General features: G+C 45.7%; 1 protein-coding gene and 1 long non-coding RNA gene across 5 annotated transcripts in view; one reads left to right on the forward strand and one right to left on the reverse strand.

Annotated features, from left to right (window-relative positions):
* LOC144152979 (cubilin-like) overlaps positions 1-18,450 on the forward strand; it is a 276,959-nt gene that overhangs the window by 210,242 nt on the left and 48,267 nt on the right. For all 3 annotated transcript variants that reach the window (XM_077684590.1, XM_077684593.1, XM_077684591.1), the window contains one exon: positions 2,131-2,339. In XM_077684590.1, coding sequence (XP_077540716.1) covers positions 2,131-2,339 — 209 coding nt within the window. The remainder of the gene's footprint in view (positions 1-2,130; positions 2,340-18,450) is intronic.
* Positions 1-18,450, reverse strand: part of LOC144152980 (uncharacterized) — a 99,416-nt gene that overhangs the window by 22,311 nt on the left and 58,655 nt on the right. Inside the window, exon 4 of one of the 2 annotated variants that reach the window (XR_013319260.1) lies at positions 5,613-5,775. The exons of the other annotated variant lie outside the window; for it this stretch is intronic. This is a non-coding gene — a long non-coding RNA (uncharacterized LOC144152980). The remainder of the gene's footprint in view (positions 1-5,612; positions 5,776-18,450) is intronic. 2 annotated transcript variants of the gene reach the window in all.

Genomic DNA, 18,450 nt, shown 5'->3' on the forward strand with positions numbered 1-18,450 from the left:
CGTAGCTCGCTAACTATCGATGTCAAGCGACTGCCGCAGCGGATAACGGACCCAAGTAGAGCCTGGTGTACCATCGTCAGGGAGTCACGCTGAGGCTTCAAAAACCACGCGGTTCAAAAAGCCATAACCATTCGAACCTCGTGAACCGCTGGCGCTTGTCATACCTCCCCGTTGTTTAGCGCAAACAAAACTGCAGGTACATTTCTCGCAAAATCTGTGTATATAATTGGCATCACCGCGTTCATTTAGTTAGAAACGCTCGTTGGGTTGGTTTTTACGATAGTAAGCGAAAAAAACGGCCGCGCAAAAAAAAAAAAAAAAAATGGCGCGTTCGAAATGACGCAGGAAGGCTCGAGCCGTGCAATAAAAAAATTACGCGTTCAAAATGACGCAAAACAGCTCCAGCATACAACATTAAAGCAAGCGCAAACAGAACAGAACCCCCGCTGGCGCAGTTTCAGGCAGGGGGCGCGCGAGCGCTGCGCAGGCGGGAAATTTGAATTGCATATTCCCAAGGGAGGAGTGAGACAGGGCGGCGAAGAGCGTTACGGTTGGTAGCAGTGAGCGGATAACGGCGCCACCACCCATTACGGCGAATCACTGCCCTGCACTTCCGACAGCTTTCAGATTGAGTGGAACGGCTTTAATTTGTCCTTGAGGCCCGCACTCCTTGCGCCTGCTTGTGGGCTCCTTGCCTCCTTGCCACTTCCCCTAACGTTTCTTGGCTTAGCAGTTTCCCCCTCCCTACTTTGCTGCGCCGAGTTTTGAGCGACGCCAGGCCCGGATGGAGCTCAAGCATAAACAGCTCTGCTGTTAGAAGAAAAGAACTCTTTCTTCTCTACACGATCGCCTGGGCAAATAAGTAACGAGGCAGAAAAATGCTGCAGCATCGAGGCACAATTTTTTGTTCTCTATCAACACGGGGAGGGTCTAAATCTGCTTACTGAGGCACGTTTTCTTTTTTCGCAGCTAATGCGCACGCACATGTACACGCACACAAAACTTCCAAAAATTGTATAGTCAAACCATTAATTTTTTTACGACCAGATCTTATATGCCAAATTCTGCTATGTTTAGTATCATGATGGCAAAAGTCCTGCTATTTTGAAAAAGTGTTGTGCTACTGAAAAAAATCCGGTGGAACGTAGCTACTATAAGGTCGGATTCAGACTTGCCGCAACTGTCGCAATAACTTTGAAGAATGACGTCATTTCACGTCTCAGCCAACCTAACTGCGTGACATGCCGTCTTTTTTACGCCCATAGATCACGATATGGCTTTTGCGTCAGTAGTCTGAACATAGCCTAATGCTTCTGTTACGCGGCGGCAGAACGATGAGACGAACCATGATGGATGAGGCGATGGTTTTATGGGCGTCAACCATCTTGGCGCGAGCCCTAGAATGTCACACTATATGCGTCATCTTCTTCGAAGATGGGCAAGCGTGGTGCTATGTGCAATAGCCCACTTCTTCGTCTTCTCCTCATGACACTGTCAAACACTTGCTTGAATTGGTGCAGTGATTTTTCCATTGTAACCACTCCCCGAAATGGTCTCTGTGTTTAATCTAGACAAAAGTGAGGGAAAGTGTCGTGCAAAGATAGATCAGTGCTGAGAACGATCGTGGTTACAGGAAACATCGTGGAGGAGGGCAGCACCAAACTATAACCAATTTAGAAAAAAAAATAAAACGTTGAAAGTAAGTGAGCGGAATAAAAACCCATAGCGGAGTCACACTGATAATCAGTGGCGACATCGAATGTCACTAACAAACACGTAATCCGACAGTAAAAGAAAGAGTTCTTCATAACCCATCCCGAGGGAACTCAAAGTGATGATACTAGCTTTCTCCCTGTTGCGTGCCAGAATTCTGCCAAAGAACTGAATTCTCTTCACCCACCTTCCACCTTTCTTGGTTTGAAAGTCAAGCTGCCTATTGGGTATGACAAACTACGCAAAATACCTCGCAGAGACACTCATCTAACTCTTCAAGTAATTCGCACGTGATGGGAAGACCGCTCTGCATTTGCTGTAAAGGGGCCGGCAGTTCGAGGATTCCAATTTTGGAACGTGTGTTTCTATGTCGCTAAACGGAAGTACCCGATCTCCCATTCTTTTTCAACCGCGCAGCTGCAGCCGCGAGTACGTGGACCTGTACACGGAGCTGGCGGACCCCAGCAGCGACCTGATCAGCACGCCGTTCGGGGGCCGCTACTGCGGGCGCGTGTTTCCCCGCCGGCGCATCTCCATGCACCGGACGCTCGTCATCGGCTTCTACACCGACTACGAGAACGACACCGCCGACGTCTTCCACGGCACCTACCAGTTCATCGACGCCTGTGAGTCTGTGACCGCACCCCGGTCACTTGCCTACCGTCCCCTCTGCCCTGCTGTCGCTTTTAGGGGCGAAGCACTTTAAGGCCAAGGCTTGTCCGGCGTCCGGCGTCCGTGCTCACGGCACAGCACCGTGAAAATCGAAACATCTGTGAACAAACGGTTCACAAAAGGTTAACAAGAACAAAATAAAAGATTCACAAAAAGAAGGTGAGAGAGAGAGAGAGAGATAGCACTTGGAGAGCCGTGCTGCGCATGCGCGAGGAGCATTGAATTGGATTGGATTGAATGGATCTGGATTGGATTGGATTAAATTGAACTGTACTATATTGAATTGGATTGGAAATCGTTTTAGCAGCAGTAAGCACTCTCACGGGTGATTTACGTGAGAACGATCCCCAGCGCTTCGCCCACTCGTTATGATTCACTTCGTGGAGGAGATGCGTGAATTTTTTTTTTTTTTTTTTTGCTCCGGTACTTGGCAATTTCAAACAACGGATATTCTTTTCAAAAAACGCGTTAAAACTCGCCCATAAGGCGATATCTCGCGTACCGAAATCTTTTATCTTAAATGCGACCTAACTGCGTAAATATATCCAGTGACATGATTGATTGATTGATTGATTGATTGATTGATTGATTGATTGATTGATCGATTGATTGGGGGGTTTTACGCGCCGATGCTTCACAGGCGATGAGGCGCGCCGTAGTGAAGGGCTCCGGATTAATTTTGACCGATATCCAGTGACATTGTGTAAATAATCGTCAACCGGTGCTACACGAAGAGTTGCGTCGAATAGCTTTAAATGGCCCGTGAAGGCAAAATACAGCCTAGTTACACTTGAAAGAACTAGTCTTCTGTAATTTACTCAGCTCTGTTCTGGTCACGAAAGACGTTCTGGGAATAAGCGCGAAAAAAACGACACGTAGAAAAGAACACACAGGACGGCGCGCTTCCGTTTCTTTCTCTACGTGTCGTCTTTTTCGCGCTTATTCCCAGAATGCATCACCAACCCGCCCAACTTTCTCTTCTGTTAAACGAAATACTTTTTTTCTTAAACAAAAAAAAGCAAGAACCATTAAAGAAAATGTCAAAGTTTGGGATACAGTAGCGCGATAGCACCAGCAGTGACGCAATACAAGCCAGCACAAAAAGCGTATAGTTATCGGCGTATTGGCTGCACGGCATCATTCTACAATCACACGGGATAGGGGCCCAACTACAATAGCCCGGGCATGTCTCTTGACGATGGCTTTGGTCGGAGACCGCCAATCTCACAAGCAAGATCATGTGACGTCACAGAGACTCTGCCAGAAATTGGCTGTGGAGTAGGAACTGATTCACCTGTTTTCCTTAATATCCAGACTGTTTGTTCGAGGTTTGCGATAAAATTTGTATAATAGCTGTCTAGACGAAGCAGTCTCTTTAATGAACCGAAATTGTATTTGTCTTCATGCCACCTTTAATCTCCCTTGGGCCAAGGAAAGCCATCAGTTAAACGTCATAATCAACACTAAGCAAGGTTTCCTTTCCATTTTAGCCGCGCAAGAAATCCTGACAAAACTCTCAAAAACAATTAATCAGTCGCGAACATAACGTGATGCTGCTGCGAGGTGATGGTCATGTGTCCTGCAACGGAGCTGTATTAAGAAGGTTCGTGGGCTGTGCAAGAAACCATAATAAGAATTATAAAAAAAGACCGCGAGGATTCATATGATAGTGTGTAAGTACAAATTTTTTGGAATGTTCTTACAGAGAACGCGACAAAAAACATGCGCCTCAGGTGGTACCCGATGCTGTACCAATTTACCTACCTCCGCGGCTGTAATTTCAACAAGGCATGCTTCAGGTATCGTTCCACGAGACCTGGATCCGACTCGCGTCCAGTTTACCGCGATCAGACAGGGTCATTGAGAAATCGCTCCTATCTTTCGCCAACATGACGAGTCTCCTAGAAAGGCGGTGGTCTTTTAGGGGCAAAGCCCCTTAGAAGTTCGGACTGTCGGCATCTCCTCTCGTCGTCGTCGTTTCATGTAGACACGGTACTTAAGCACCAGGAAATTCGCTTTCCGACGCCACCGCTAGAACGTTTCATCTCCATGGGAAAAAAGCGTACTAAAAGAACACGCTGGGACACTCGTATTCCAACTTCTCGCGCTAGAACACTTCGTGCTTCAAAGAGACGAGACTTCATCTCCGTGGGAAAGAACGCCAAGGCGCCAAGAATACACGATGGTCCGGTTTTGTTTTTCGCTTGGCAAGAGTTGGTGCATCCCTCTGATCTCGAGTGGAAGCCATAGGTTCTGACTTCAGTGTTTTGTCTCTATCCTTGCCATAGAGACAGTGTTTGCTAACAAAGCGTACCACACAGAAGGGCATATCCAGACACAGTAACACCATTTGAGGTAGAAAACAGCTTACCAGGAAATAATGAATCGTAGACATGTACAACAACCACGTCCCAACTCCTAACCCTCAATTTACGGCGATTTTAATATAATAGGACATAATTACTAGTAAAACAGAAACTAGAAAAAGAGGAAGACCACTGGCGATGTTAAACTTGCTGTGATTTACCACCTTAACTGCGATTTCACTGATGACTCCGCTCTGCCTTATCATAAGTGTAACCTTGTGTCCCCCTCGACTGCATTGAGATTAAGCCTTTCTTTAACTGGTCACAGAGCTTGAACCTGCACCTATTACCTATCCACGGCAGCTGCTCTACCAATATAGAGGTCAGACTGTTTCGCTTACATCATCAGGTTGCATTTCAGGTGCTTGCCACTTCTTCTTTTGCAGAAGCTTATTTGACGTTGGAGTCTTCCTCTCACATGTTAGTGAGTTCAACTATCATTATTAGTGAGTTCAACTATCATTACTGGCACTGTGTTTCATTTACGCACGATGCAAAAACACTTTCAAACCGCCTGCATGACCCTAAAGTTTTTTTTTTTTTTCTGCGGAGATCTAGAACCAGATGTTCATAAAATATGACTCTTCGAATTCCACAACTTGTTGAGATTTTCCTTTCCCACGTGAGCTAAAGTTTATTGACCAAAATACCAACAGATCAATTTTAAAAAAGGTATAGGCCATCTAAGGGAGAACTCAGGCTATTTTCCCTTCTCCTCAAACTTCCCCTGGTAAGTCAACATAGCTTCCCTAAAAAAACATTCTGTACAACAATTTTCAGAGCAAATACAATTTCTAAGTACTAATATGTATAGATGGCATAGGCAAAAATTATTCACGGAGTGGACTCGACACAACCTACCTGAATTTGTATTATGCGCCATTGTCCGTAACAGCAGAACAATACTTCAAAGCTTCATCCGGAACGGAAACGAACATGAAGTAGGAGCGGCATTTACCCGAAGCAGATAATTTTGGGACGGAAGGACGGACGTTCCTCCGTGCGTACGAAAGGATGGCTTTTGCTGCAAGAGAGTAAAAAGTTGGGCGAGTTGGTACTGAAATAACTGAGCCATGTTTGACAGACCGAAAAGATACGCGAACACAAGAAAAGAATGCGGACGGAACAGACGTCAGTCCCGTCCGCATTTTTTGTATTGTGTTCACGTCTCTTTTTGCGCTAGGAAACATGGCTCAGCTGCCTCTGGCTGGAACGTGGAAGTAAAGGGTAACCTCAGGAGGTTGAGCTTACCACTAAAATTAGCTCCTGATGTTGGAAGCCAATCGAACCGGCGTTGACAACGCCTATAATGGTCATCAACTCTCACCAACGTGAACACAATGACACAGTAAAAAGCAAAGAAGCCACCGAAAATTGTTTAAAATTGAACAGCTCGTACTGAGCTGTTTACTCTCACTGTCTACTGATGTAAATCCCCTGCCGGGATCTAGTGCTTATCAGATTAGATATTAAGTAATTCAGTTTTACTGTTTTTTTTTACGCTATGATAACGTTTCTTTCAATTGCCAAAATGTAATAGCACGAATATATGTTATGAATTCAAGAACGTTCCACCGTCTTTTTTTACTACGGGACTTTGAATGCTCGTATTAAAACGAATAATGCAGTTTGTATGAATACATTCTGAATAAAGAAACCTGAAACCAAAATTTCACATTAAATTGAATGTTTTTAGTGCCAAGAGGCTTTCCAGGTACTATATCCCGACTGCTTACATTTTGAAGCTTAGCAAAGCCAAGCCTGAAAACCTGAAAAATTGGCAGCAGTGACAAGGTTTCATGGAAAAGAGACGTCAGACGGTTATTTATTAGCCCAGAAGAAGCAATCTAGAAGGAAAAAAATTCACCTTCACTTTAGCAGACAAAACATGCTGACGCCTTGCACAAGGTAAAGTTAGACTTGCTGGTTCAGCACCGAGCTGCGGTGAGTTCGAAACGCTGACGCCCGTGCGCTAATCTTTTAACCCGTGAAGGTACTACTGTAGCCTATTCGCAGCCTTTAATACTACGTCGCGCACGGTCCGGTAGTTTTAACCAGGTTACAAAATAAGAAAAAAATAATAATAATAATGACCACGAGGAGAAATACTGGGAATCTAGACCGCCACAACTACAACAAAAAAAAAACAGTTGAATATTCAAATTATCGCAATTCGCTGCGTGCGGGCGACGCTGAAAAAGTAAAAATTTAACTATACTTATTCTGCTGTGAAATACTGCAGCGAGCAAACTTTAGTCTTACACAGCGAATGTTACACCGGTTACAAAAGTACAGCCTGTTGCAAGACGGCGAAATTAGAGCGCAAATTATTTTCTCCAACGTTCGGTGGAATGGCTCCTTCGCGGCGCGAAAGATGTCTCCTCCGCGACGATTCCAAGAAAAACCTCGTCGCCCGTTCTGTCTGCTGCGTACGTTTTCAACGTTATGCAATCCGCAATACGGTTCTATCGGTTGAGCAACGACCCAGATTTCAGTGTTCAGACCGGACGAAATTGCGGCGTCGACGGGTCTGATATCCCAGGGGGCCAGTTTTTGATGTCCTTGCCTTTCGCAGATTGCGTGCCTTGGTACGACCTTGAGCGCTTCGCAGACCTTTTTTTTTTTTACGATGCAGTTTTTCGGTTTCCCTGTTAATACCGAGCGAGTTGCATTGAGGCATTGGTGTGTATTGCCAAGCGCCAGCCCCGTCCAATGTTACCTTGTAAACACTTTTTTCCAGCATGCCTTGATGATTTCTTTAGGCCGAAGAAAAGCCCGTACTACCATCTACCATAAATTATATTCGTTTCGGAGCATTTTCTGGTCATGCACTTTATGTACTCATAGACAGAAAAGGTGTGGGATGAAGCGCAGGTACCGCAAGCATGGCACGTATCCAGAAACTCGCCCGCCTCACGCACTATAGAACCAAAAAAAAAAATTGAAGATTTTATTGTTAGATGCGTAGAGTTTCCTACTAATGTATACAAGAGGGAAATCTGGAGCCACAATGTTGGGGAGCCGCGCTTCAGCGAGCGTTCCCTCATGTACCGGGAAGGAAGAGAGAGAGAGAGAGAGAGAGAGAGAGAGAGAGAGAGAGAGCTTTTTTTATTGAGCTATGTTTAGGTTGGCGTATTCATGGGAGGTTGTGGCCATTACTACACCAGGGTGGCCAATCCTGCTCTGGTGAGGGAGTGCATTACCGGCAATGGTCGCCGGGGTCAGGCCGCACCCCAAGCCCCTTTGTGCAATTCCATCAATACGCGGATTTTTTTTTTCTTTTTTTTTTAATCCGGTTGGAATTGTCCGGCACCGGGATTCGAACCACGGTCCTTCTGCACGCGAGACGGGTGTTCTACCTCTACGCCATCGCTGCATCTGCAGCGATGCAGCGATGGCGTAGAGATAACACAGACCGGCACGAGAATGGACACGATAACACAGAATGGACACGATCAATCAGGTGATAGAGAAGTGCGCTGAGTATACTGAACCCCTATACATAGCCTTCATAGATTATGAGAAAGCATTTGACTCGGTCGAAACCCTAGCAGTCATTCAGGCATTACGGAACCAGGGGGTAGATGAGCATTATGTAAGAATACTAGAGGATATCTACCATGGGTCTACAGCTACGATCATCCTCCATAGGGAGAGCAGTAAAATACCTATAAGAAAGGGTGTCAGACAAGGAGACGCAATCTCTCCAATGCTATTCACAGCATGTTTACAAGAAGTATTCAGAACGTTGGTTTGGGAACAGGTGGGAGTAAGGGTTAATGGAGAATACCTCAGTAACCTCAGATTTGCTGATGACGTTGCCTTGCTAAGTAACTCGGGGGACGAATTGCAAAGCATGCTTTCCGCTCTGGGCGAACAGAGTAGAACCGTGGGACTGAAAATTAATATGCAGAAAACTAAAGTAATGATCAATAACCTCGGGACAGCACAGCGGTTTGACATAGGTGGCGAGGCAGTGGAAGTGGTAAGCGAATATATCTACTTAGGCCAAGTTGTGACCCCAGATCCAAACCATGAGGCAGAGATAATTAGAAGGATCAGAATGGGGTGGGGTGCATATGGCAGACATTCTCAGATAATGAATAGCAGCCTACCATTGTCGCTGAAGAAGAAAGTGTATGACAGCTGCATCTTACCGATATTCACCTACGGGGCAGAAACTTGGAGGCTCACTAAGAGGGTTCAACTTAAATTGAGAACGACTCAGCGGGCAATGGAGCGGAAAATGATAGGTGTAACATTAAGGGACAGGAAGAGAGCGGAGTGGGTCAGGGAGCAAACTGGTGTTAAAGACATATTAGTAGAAATTAAGAAGAAGAAATGGACGTGGGCAGGACATGTAATGCGAAGGCAAGATAACCGCTGGTCATTAAGGGTAACAGAGTGGATCCCTAGAGAAGGCAAGCGCTGTAGGGGGCGGCAGAAAGTTAGATGGGCAGATGAGATAAAGAAGCTTGCGGGGATAAATTGGTCACAGTTGGCACAGGACCGAGGCAATTGGAGAATAATGGGAGAGGCCTTTGCCCTGCAGTGGGCGTAGATAGGCTGGTGATGATGATGATGATGATGATGATGTTTAGGTGGGGTGGTTCCTCATTTCAGGTAGCCATGCGCCGTCCCGGCTCGACTGGCCCTCTCGACCAGCAGAAGCTGATCTTGAGGGGGGGAGCTGGACAGCAGTATCTCCCACTGCTCTGGGGTAGGGGAATGAAAAGGGGCCGGCAGGTCAGGGTCCTCGGCAAGCCTCCTTCACCTCTTGCTCACCATGAGACGGAGAACTCTCGATCTCAACCTCACACAGCACGAAACCGGATACGGGCTGCGTAAATAAACGTTAATTCTCTTCCCTCTCTTAAAAGCAGGGGCCTGTCTATCGAGTGCTCATGACAGCGGAAGGCGCGCGTATCAAAGCGGTAGCCCATTTCCTCAAGCCGTGTCGCAAGTTTTGATTCGCTTAGCTTCAGATTGTCCTTATCCGGCGTCTTTCCCTCGTCACCTTTTCGACAATTGTTTTTACGGCGCCAGTTGTAAGGGGCTACGCCGGTGAGATCCGGTGTTGTGTCAACAGAAATCCCTCGTTCCCTGCGGCGAGTGCCTCCTGTAAAGGGTGCACCGCCTCGAACATACTCTTACTGCGGCGAAGCAGAACTTAAAAAGACAGATCTCGGGTATTTGTTCGTAAATGTCGCTTCCATAAAAAAAAATTTTGCATAGCTGCTGTTATCTCCTGCTCACGTCTGTTCCGGCATCATTACGTTCCTTAACGTGACGGTAGCTTTGCATTTCAGCGTGCGACTGGCCGTGACGTGCTTCGCAAGTTCATTTAAAATATGCATTAGGAGAAAATTGAAAAAAAAAATATTAAAGAAAATTGAAATATGCATTATATGGAAACACGGGAATAAAGAATTGTGAACAGTAACCTAGAGCGAGAACACCATAGAATTACTTGCAAACCACGCAATTACAGGCTCGACCGCAAGCCGCGAAGTCAGAAATGAGGCTGGGTATGCTTTGGCTTATTCTGTTCTTACACGTTTCACCTTTGTCAAAATTGAAATAATACGTCTCCACTTTAAAAAAAAAGTAGTGCCGATATGAAAACCAAGCAAGGGAATTTGTCCCGGAGGTCGCCTGTGGTTGGGTAAGCACGCCACCAGGATCGACCACAGGACAAATACTCTGCGAGAACTAGTCCTGCCGGCGGCTCCCGTGGCGCTGTGGTGTCGTACCCCTTTAGAAAGAGGGAGTCTATTGTTCGAATCCCGAATTAGGGAAGGTTTTTTGCTATTATCAGATTGTGAAAAGTCTTCGTTCATCGGTATATTGTTAGCGAATTTGTCTATAGTTGGGCTATTCCTACAATTGTCAGGAGACCGACGCGCAGGACTTTATGGTTTTGGTTGGGTTTACGATAGTTTGTGTTTGGTGTAGCTGGGTAGGGTTAGTTTAGGTTATGATAAGTTAGGTTGCATTAGGTTGGGTTAGGTAAGGCCATTTTGGTTAGGTTAGGTTGCGTTCTACTGCCCGTAACTCTACTGCCGGTAATATTTCGGCAAAATTATTCTACCGGCGCCGGCATAGTTAAAGGAGCCATGAAGAGAAAACAAAAGTTTGTTTTATTCGAAAGTTTAGGTGTTTCATAGTACCCCAAGCGTTTTCCCGGAAGCAAATGGTGCTTTATTCACTGAGAAATAAGGCAATTTAAGCCAAAATTTTAAATCTCCCGCTAAATTGCACATTTCGTGACGTGAACAATGGCGTCATACGAGCCGGTTCATGAAACAGATACTTAGTATGTCGACTCCATATAGCACCCACACGCGGGAATCAAACAGGAACCGGAACTCGTGCCGAAACCGAGGTGGCGGCCATTTTAAAAATACTAGTAAAACCTAGTGCACCCGCAGCCCTAGACATGGAATCGCCTGATCCGAACAACAAAACTCTCGCCGAGGAGCTCGGGCTTGCATCTAACAACCTCACACCCCTTGAACGCTCAATGCTTCTAAGTGCACGAGCGGCACGGTTGTGGGATACAGGGATGGACCGGAAAGCGACCATTCCGCGATAACCACAACAGACGAACGCTCAGCCTGTCGGCACCGCTGCCTCGTCAGCCCCGTCGCGCCTTCGCGACGGACGAATACGTATGTGCCGTATTTGTAATACGGTTAATAATAGTTCAATTTCAGTAGCAGTATTGCTTATGCCAGTTGGCCGGTGTCGTGTATAGAAAGCCGTTCGCGCGAGCTCTCTGCTCCGACCAGAAAGATACGAGCGTCAATGCGCGGTGTGTAAGGTATTTTTTTTTTTTCAAGCTCAGAGCGCTTTGACGGCGATTTGACAAAGTAGGCGACGAGCGGCGGCATGTCCCAGGAGTGAGCTAACGTAAGGGTCCCTGCCGTAATCACTTCGTCTGAAATGAAGCGAGCACATTCGTACTTCCTTTAGCTCCCTTTCTCCTACGTTTGCAAAGTTCACAAAACGTAGCCACTTGCTTCACCGAGGTTCGTCGTTGTGGCAGCACATGAAAGGAGATCTCTTCACCGGCGGGGATGTCGCACTCCCTCGACGATTTGCCCGTACTACAGGGCATTTCAAAACGTAGCAACGAAATTTCATTGTAAAGTACTCGAACAAACTGAAGTTTTCAGTGGTTGTAAACTGGAAACGAGCTCGTAACGACAGCAGCAAGCCAACACCATTCCGAAACTTCTGCGACGACTGGCACTATCTCGTCGCTGCTTGCTGTTCCTTACTTCCCTCGTTTCAATTTTTACCTTTGCTGGTTGGCGATATGACGGCCAACCTTCTGTCAAGGGATTAAGATACCAAGCAAGGTCGCGGCTGTGCGTGCTAGAACGGTTCGTTGGCCCCGAAGAGCCTCGAACCCGAAAATTCGTCTGCGCGACGGCGAGATGAACTGCTCGACCGCGGTAGTTTCGTACGCATTGCCGTACATATTTGCGTGTTCGTTCGGTACTTCAACCGTTTACTCCACCGTTCTTAGTGTCATAAAATGAATGTGCAGTATGTTTCACGGGCATATAGCTCACTATGCAAACTGGTAAGCCCTGATAACTTGCGTTTGCTTCTGCTGGCCTCCGCCAATCGCAGAGCATTCTAGTGTGACATCATAGGTTCAGTTGCGGGAAATGAACTGGTGGGTCGCATGGTCATTCCTTTTTTGTCCTAATTATGTAGCTTATTTGAGCGAAGTTTGCGCTAAAAGTGGTGTCAGTATGGTTCTAACGAGGCAATCTTTCGAATGAACCAAACTTGTGTTTTCTCTTCATGGCTCCTTTAAAGGTATCTTATTTTACCGACAGGTTCCACTTGACTACGGGAAGCCAATGGGCGGCGACTGCCGGTGGAATTTCGGAAAAATTATTTTGCCGGCGTCAGCAGAATAGACACTGTCCTTAATATAATGTGCGCCAATAAATGTACCTATGATCTTTACAGCCCACATAATTACCACGTTCAGTCATAAACAAAGGAAATGCGAACACGAAAATACGAGCCAGAACACGCAAAATCGAATCCTCTTCGTGGGGGTGCAACAATGGCGTGGTATTGGTATGCAGTAGACTCGCGATAATTCAAACTCGAATGGACCCGCCGCGGTGGCTTAGTGGCTAAGGCGTTGCGCTGCTGAGAACGAGGTCGCGGGTTCGATTCCCGGCCGCGGCGGCCGCTTTTCTGATGGAGGCGAAAAGCAAAAATGCCCGTGTGTACGAGATTTCAGCGCATGATAAAGATCCCCAGGTGGTCAAAATTAATCCGGAGCCCTCCACTACGGCGCGCCTCATCACCTGCGTTGCGTCGGCGCGTTAAACCCCACAATCAATCAATCAATCTCGAATGGACCCCAGGATTTTGTTTGAATTATCAGAAATTTGAATTAACATAAGTGTTAATATATTTGCCTCTGGGCAAGGTGACAGCATACATTATGAGAAGGCATTCATTTTAATCACATTTTTTTTTAAGTTTTTAAGCGTTTTAAAACCCTAACTGCACAAAATAAACAGATAGCAGAGGCGTAAGGTCCACAAGACGAATGCCGTGCGCGTCAGTTTCGTAACCACCGCGTCGTTTTCCTTGTTCTTTTTTTTTTTTTTTTTTTTTTGGCTGACACTTGATTGCACGATTGCGCGTATTTCTTTTTGTTTTTGGGACAGTGGCCCGCGTGGTTTTCACCGCTTCGACAAGTGAAGGCAGTCAATCATGTTTAGAAGTTTTTTAAGACCTGTTCGTTGTTTTGGTTTCTAATTCGCATCGTGGAAACGGTAATTAAGGCTAGAAAGTTAAGAAGCATCACGGTCTACCTTGCTTGTGCTCCGTTTCGAACGTTTGTTTACTAGAAACGCCTTTTTCCTTGAAGGCTTGAGGCGCTTGTTTTTTTTTTTTTTTTTTTTTTTTTTTTTGACTGTTATGATTATATAAGCACGCAAATTTTCACATACTTGCGGGAAAGCAGTAGATATTTGCCGGTATGAACACGCAAAAAGTACGAATTAGCCGAATGGCCGAATTTGAATTAAACGACTTTTAAACACATTAAAGATGGCAGGCCAACCAAAAATTTGAATTTTGTTTGAATTAGCCGAAAGTAGGAATTATCAGAGTTTTAATTATCGCGAGTGTAGCGTATTTGGAAAGCCGCATTTCCCGAATTTGTTACCGTAATTAACCCGCGCGCCACTTTGAACTGAATGAAAAGAAATCGCGCTATTTGTGCCTTCTGGTTCATCATTTGGTGATCACGTTTCGTTAGTCTATGACTGCACACTTTCCGACGAACCCGAATACATTGAACGCCTGTGAGCCGCAAGACACGGGAGCCAATGCTGCCTAACGTCCGTGTAATGTCGATGTATACGTGGTCATTGTTGGAATGCTGACCTAGCACTCCGTGCTGGGCATATATCGTCGATGATTCTCGGCGTCCCCGTAGGGACATCACGTCGCACATCCGGCAGCCACGAATGCGTTCAATAAATATTTCCCGGACGGCACCTCTAGCTATCCGCGCCGCCTGTGTGGTTCGTGGGCGACCTCACAAATGTCCGGCACAAGCACGTCTATCTGGCGTGTCGCACGGTCGACTAAGTAACGTGATATCAGCTTTCTATATCTTCGTTTGGTCAGACATCAATGTCCGCTTTTTGTATCGGTGTACAACCTCAGTGAGAAAAAGTAAATGCTGCATACGTCGAAAGTGCATTCGCAATGAACTTTCTCCATTAGCCACTAGCGGGAAAATGGGAAGGGATTTATTCAAGTGGTTTTGCCACGGGGCAGTGCGGTCACAATAGACTAGCAAACATTTGTGGCACTAAGCTAAAGACAGAATCGTCAGATAAGCTACACAGCACTCGATTCAATCATCACTTGTGAGCTATTTACTTATTTGTCTCGTCTGTCTTCAAGTCATTGGCAATCATGCTTGTTATCAAAAACCACAAAACTTGCGTCCAAGCCTCATACCACGTTAGACCGGCGGTTCTACCACTCACAAAATAAAAAGGTTTTAACGTGTCTAAAAAAAACTGTTCTCAAACGCTAACAATTGAAACAAGCAAAAGCCTAGCCTAAATAACCCTTAGAACGCGTGCGTGTTTTTTATTTGTTTTTCTTTAGTCTTATACGATGTTCAAACGTGACCCCGCCCTTCAACCTGCGAAAACTGAAAAAAAAAAGAAAAAAAGAAAGCTCCGCCAATCTTAATTTTCTCTCCAGCTCAGAATCGAACGCACATGGCGGCCAGAAAATACGAAACGAAAAGCCGGCGCGATGCTGCGTGCTCGATCAGGCTCCGTCGAAGCTCGCTTGCGTGTGCGGGACGCTTTCTCCTTTTAGAGATCAGCGCACACCCCATCGGGGCTTTCTGGATGAGAAATCCGCTCTTGGCGGTTTTCGTGGGGAAAGTTTCCCACTTCACATTCCCTGCCCTTTCGTGAATGGTGAGACTCACGTTACGCCTGTCTTCAATCACGCTAAAAGCCAACGCGACAGGTCGTACATTCTCACAAGCTTCCACGAGCGTACCGAACAGAATTAAGGAGAAAAAAAAAACGGAAGGGAAAAAAATGTAACAACACTCGCCGCATTCCGGCCAGAAGTTCGGAGAGAAAAAAAACTCAGGCGCCTGTTTTTTTTTTTTTTTTTTTTTTTACTTTGGTGACGCCAGTGAATAAACTAGACAGTAACGGAGAGTTTATAGAGTACAAGTATTGGTCTGTCCTGTCTCTGTTTTGTTTTCGTAGTTTCTATACCTCTGTCCGCTTAATTCTACTGTCAACTTTAAAATTTGGAGTTCCCCAAAATACAGGCAGGATCCATCGTAGACGATTATATTTAAAAGCGAAGCGTTTTTTAACATAAAAGAATTAGTCCATGTTTTACACCTTGAATACAGCAGTATTATGTCTATGCGTGAATATTTTACGATAATTAGTGTATGCGTGCGTGCGCGTTCTTAGCACATCTCACGCTAACGGCAGTTTTGCCGTATTAAAGCGCCCGTGTGATAGAAGGCGAAAAAGTGAGGTGGGCAGGCATTTGTTACCGGGAAGAACAGCCAAAGAGTACGTCGCACTACAATTAAGCCCACCTTATTATGCAGACAAAGACCATCAGGAGGAACACGATGCGTCGATCAATGTTAACCACTTCGGACAACGTTAAAGAGACCCTGCAATACTTTTTTCAGCTTTTTCCGAAATCTTAACCAGCACATCCAGTAGTTAGATTAGATGGTCGCAAAGTACCCTAGCCAAAAAAATTACTGCTTTATGCCCATCGGATAACTTAGAAACTTGCTCAAACCCGCAGTGGTGGCTCAGTGGCCAAGGCGTTCTGCTGCTGAGCCCAGGGACGCCGGTTCGATTCCCTGCCGCGGCGGCCTCTTTTCTGTTGGAGGCGAGAAGCGAAAACGCACGTGTGTTCGAGATTTCGGCGCACGTTAAAGATACCCAGGTGGTCAAAATTAATCCGGAGCCCTCCACTACGGCGCCTCATCGCCTGTGTAGCGTCGGCGCGCTAAACCTCATAATAATCAGAAACATGCTCAAAAGATTTTTCTCTATTTCCCAGTCTCGACGTCCTTCGAACGCTGGCATGACGTCATTCGGTGTAGCGGCTATTGGTCGGCTTTTGTCCAGTTGCAGAAATGAACGCATTCGATGGCCACTTTAAAAAAGAAAGCCTCGGTCAAGAGACGGAAAAGGGAAAGGAAGTAAGGAGTGGGGAGAACAGGGAAAGAAAGGCATCTAGAAGCCGCCCTCAATGCCGGCTTCGTAGTCTGCCGGTCGTAACGGGCCAAGTGTCTTTAGGCAGCGTTCTCTAGCAACACTGAGTGCTTAACATTGCCACAGCAGGAGGTGTCACCCACTGCACAGGACACCAGTACCACATTTCTGGCAGTTAGGAGAGCTGTACGGGTTTCCACGCCGAACAAGTAGTGAGCCGTACTAGGCGTAAGGGCCGTGCACGTTCACTGTTTGCCATCGGCTGAACCCAGGGGGCAACGGGTTTCCGCGGAAATGTTTTATCTCAGCGATTATTATGGGTAAACATCATTGAAAATTCGAATAAAACTGACGTGAAGACGCTGCCCATAAGACATTCCAGCAGTACCACAAAGCCCCATGTCTGTCTACGGAGACAAAATTGTAGCTCTTTTTTTTTTTTTTTCTTTTCGCGTCTTTCTTCTGCCCTGTTATCCATAGGGCCTTTTCTTTCCTCCCTTGCCCTCACCCCGCCGAGTAGCATGTCGGTGTTGAGATTCTGACAAACCTCGCCTTTCTTCTCTAATAAAGCTCTCTCTCTCTCTCTCTCTCTCTCTCTCTCTCTCTCTCTCTCTCTCTCTCTCTCTCTCTCTCTCTCTCTCTCTCTCTCTCTCTCTCTCTCTCTCTCTCCACATACAATTCCATTAGGCTAATTTTCTCAGCATTATGCCAAATCGAAAAAAAATCGTGTTTTGTTTTCTTGCACTAGATTGGACAGCGCCCCGGTCATTCACGTATTATGTCGTGCAAACATTTCGTCTCTTTTTTCAGCCGCGTTCACTGTGTGATTGAGAGCATTTTTTTTTATATGTGGGCTACAAACGCTCGTGGTCAGTTCCGCCTATGGTGAATGTAAGATTTCAGTATTAGCAGCTGAAATCAGTCATAGCGCTCAAAAGTATTCCCACTGCCGTCTCCGCATGTTGTGAGACATAAAAGTACGCGTATGGACATCCTAGGGCGAAGACTGGCAGGCCTTATGGCGAAAGTACAATTAGTTGAGTAGTTTAAGCATTAATGTTATGTAGTGGTTGATTGTGGAGTTTAACGCGTCGAAGGTTAACAGGCTATGAGACGCGCCCTAGTGGAGGGCTCCGGATTAATTTTGGCCATCTGAGGATCCTTAACCTGCTCCGAAATCTCGACACACGGGCGTTTTCGCTTTTCGCCTCCATCAGAAAAGCGGCCGCCGCGGTCGGACAACAAAAAACCATTAATGTAACCATATATTTCCTCCCTGCGTTAGTTTAAAATTGAAACCGAATGTCTGGGTGCACATTTTGCAAGTAGGAACATAATTTACTTCACTGAGACGAAACTTTCACGAGGAAATTTATGCCGGGAACGTTGAATAGGTGCCAAAAGCATCCTAATTTTATCTAGTGCAAATGAAAATGAAACTGCCTTTCCAATTATGTTTAATACTAGAAAACAAAAAAAAGAATTCGAAACCTTCTCTGTCACAATTGCCTGTTTGGCAGCCGTCCTTTCTGGATATTTTTCCCCGATCCCTTACTATTTTTTCTTTTTTGTCTTTACTTATTTCTTGGTCTCTATTTTTTGTTTTTTGTTTATATTTTCCTGATTCTTTCATTATTTATTTTGTTCCTTGCGCGTCTTTTTTTTTATTTTTAAGTATCTTCCTTTTATTCTTTCTTGATTTCCTTCGTTATTTATCTGTCTTTCTTTCTTTTTTTCCCCCCTTATTTCTCTGTTCTGGCGACGCAGCAAATGCCGTATACACGAGGCGGAGCACGCAGAAATCGGTTATGTTTTCCGGAGTCATCTGGATGTACCGCGACTACAAGAAAATCGCATTTAGAAGATTCGCATCCGTGTCAAGAAATACGATAGTCGTACCTCTCGCCCCTTTAAGCCAA

The sequence above is a fragment of the Haemaphysalis longicornis genome, unplaced genomic scaffold (assembly GCF_048455015.1).
Source record: "Haemaphysalis longicornis isolate Haplotype H1 unplaced genomic scaffold, Haemaphysalis longicornis Haplotype H1 scaffold_9, whole genome shotgun sequence".
NCBI classification, from domain to species: Eukaryota; Metazoa; Arthropoda; class Arachnida; order Ixodida; family Ixodidae; genus Haemaphysalis; species Haemaphysalis longicornis.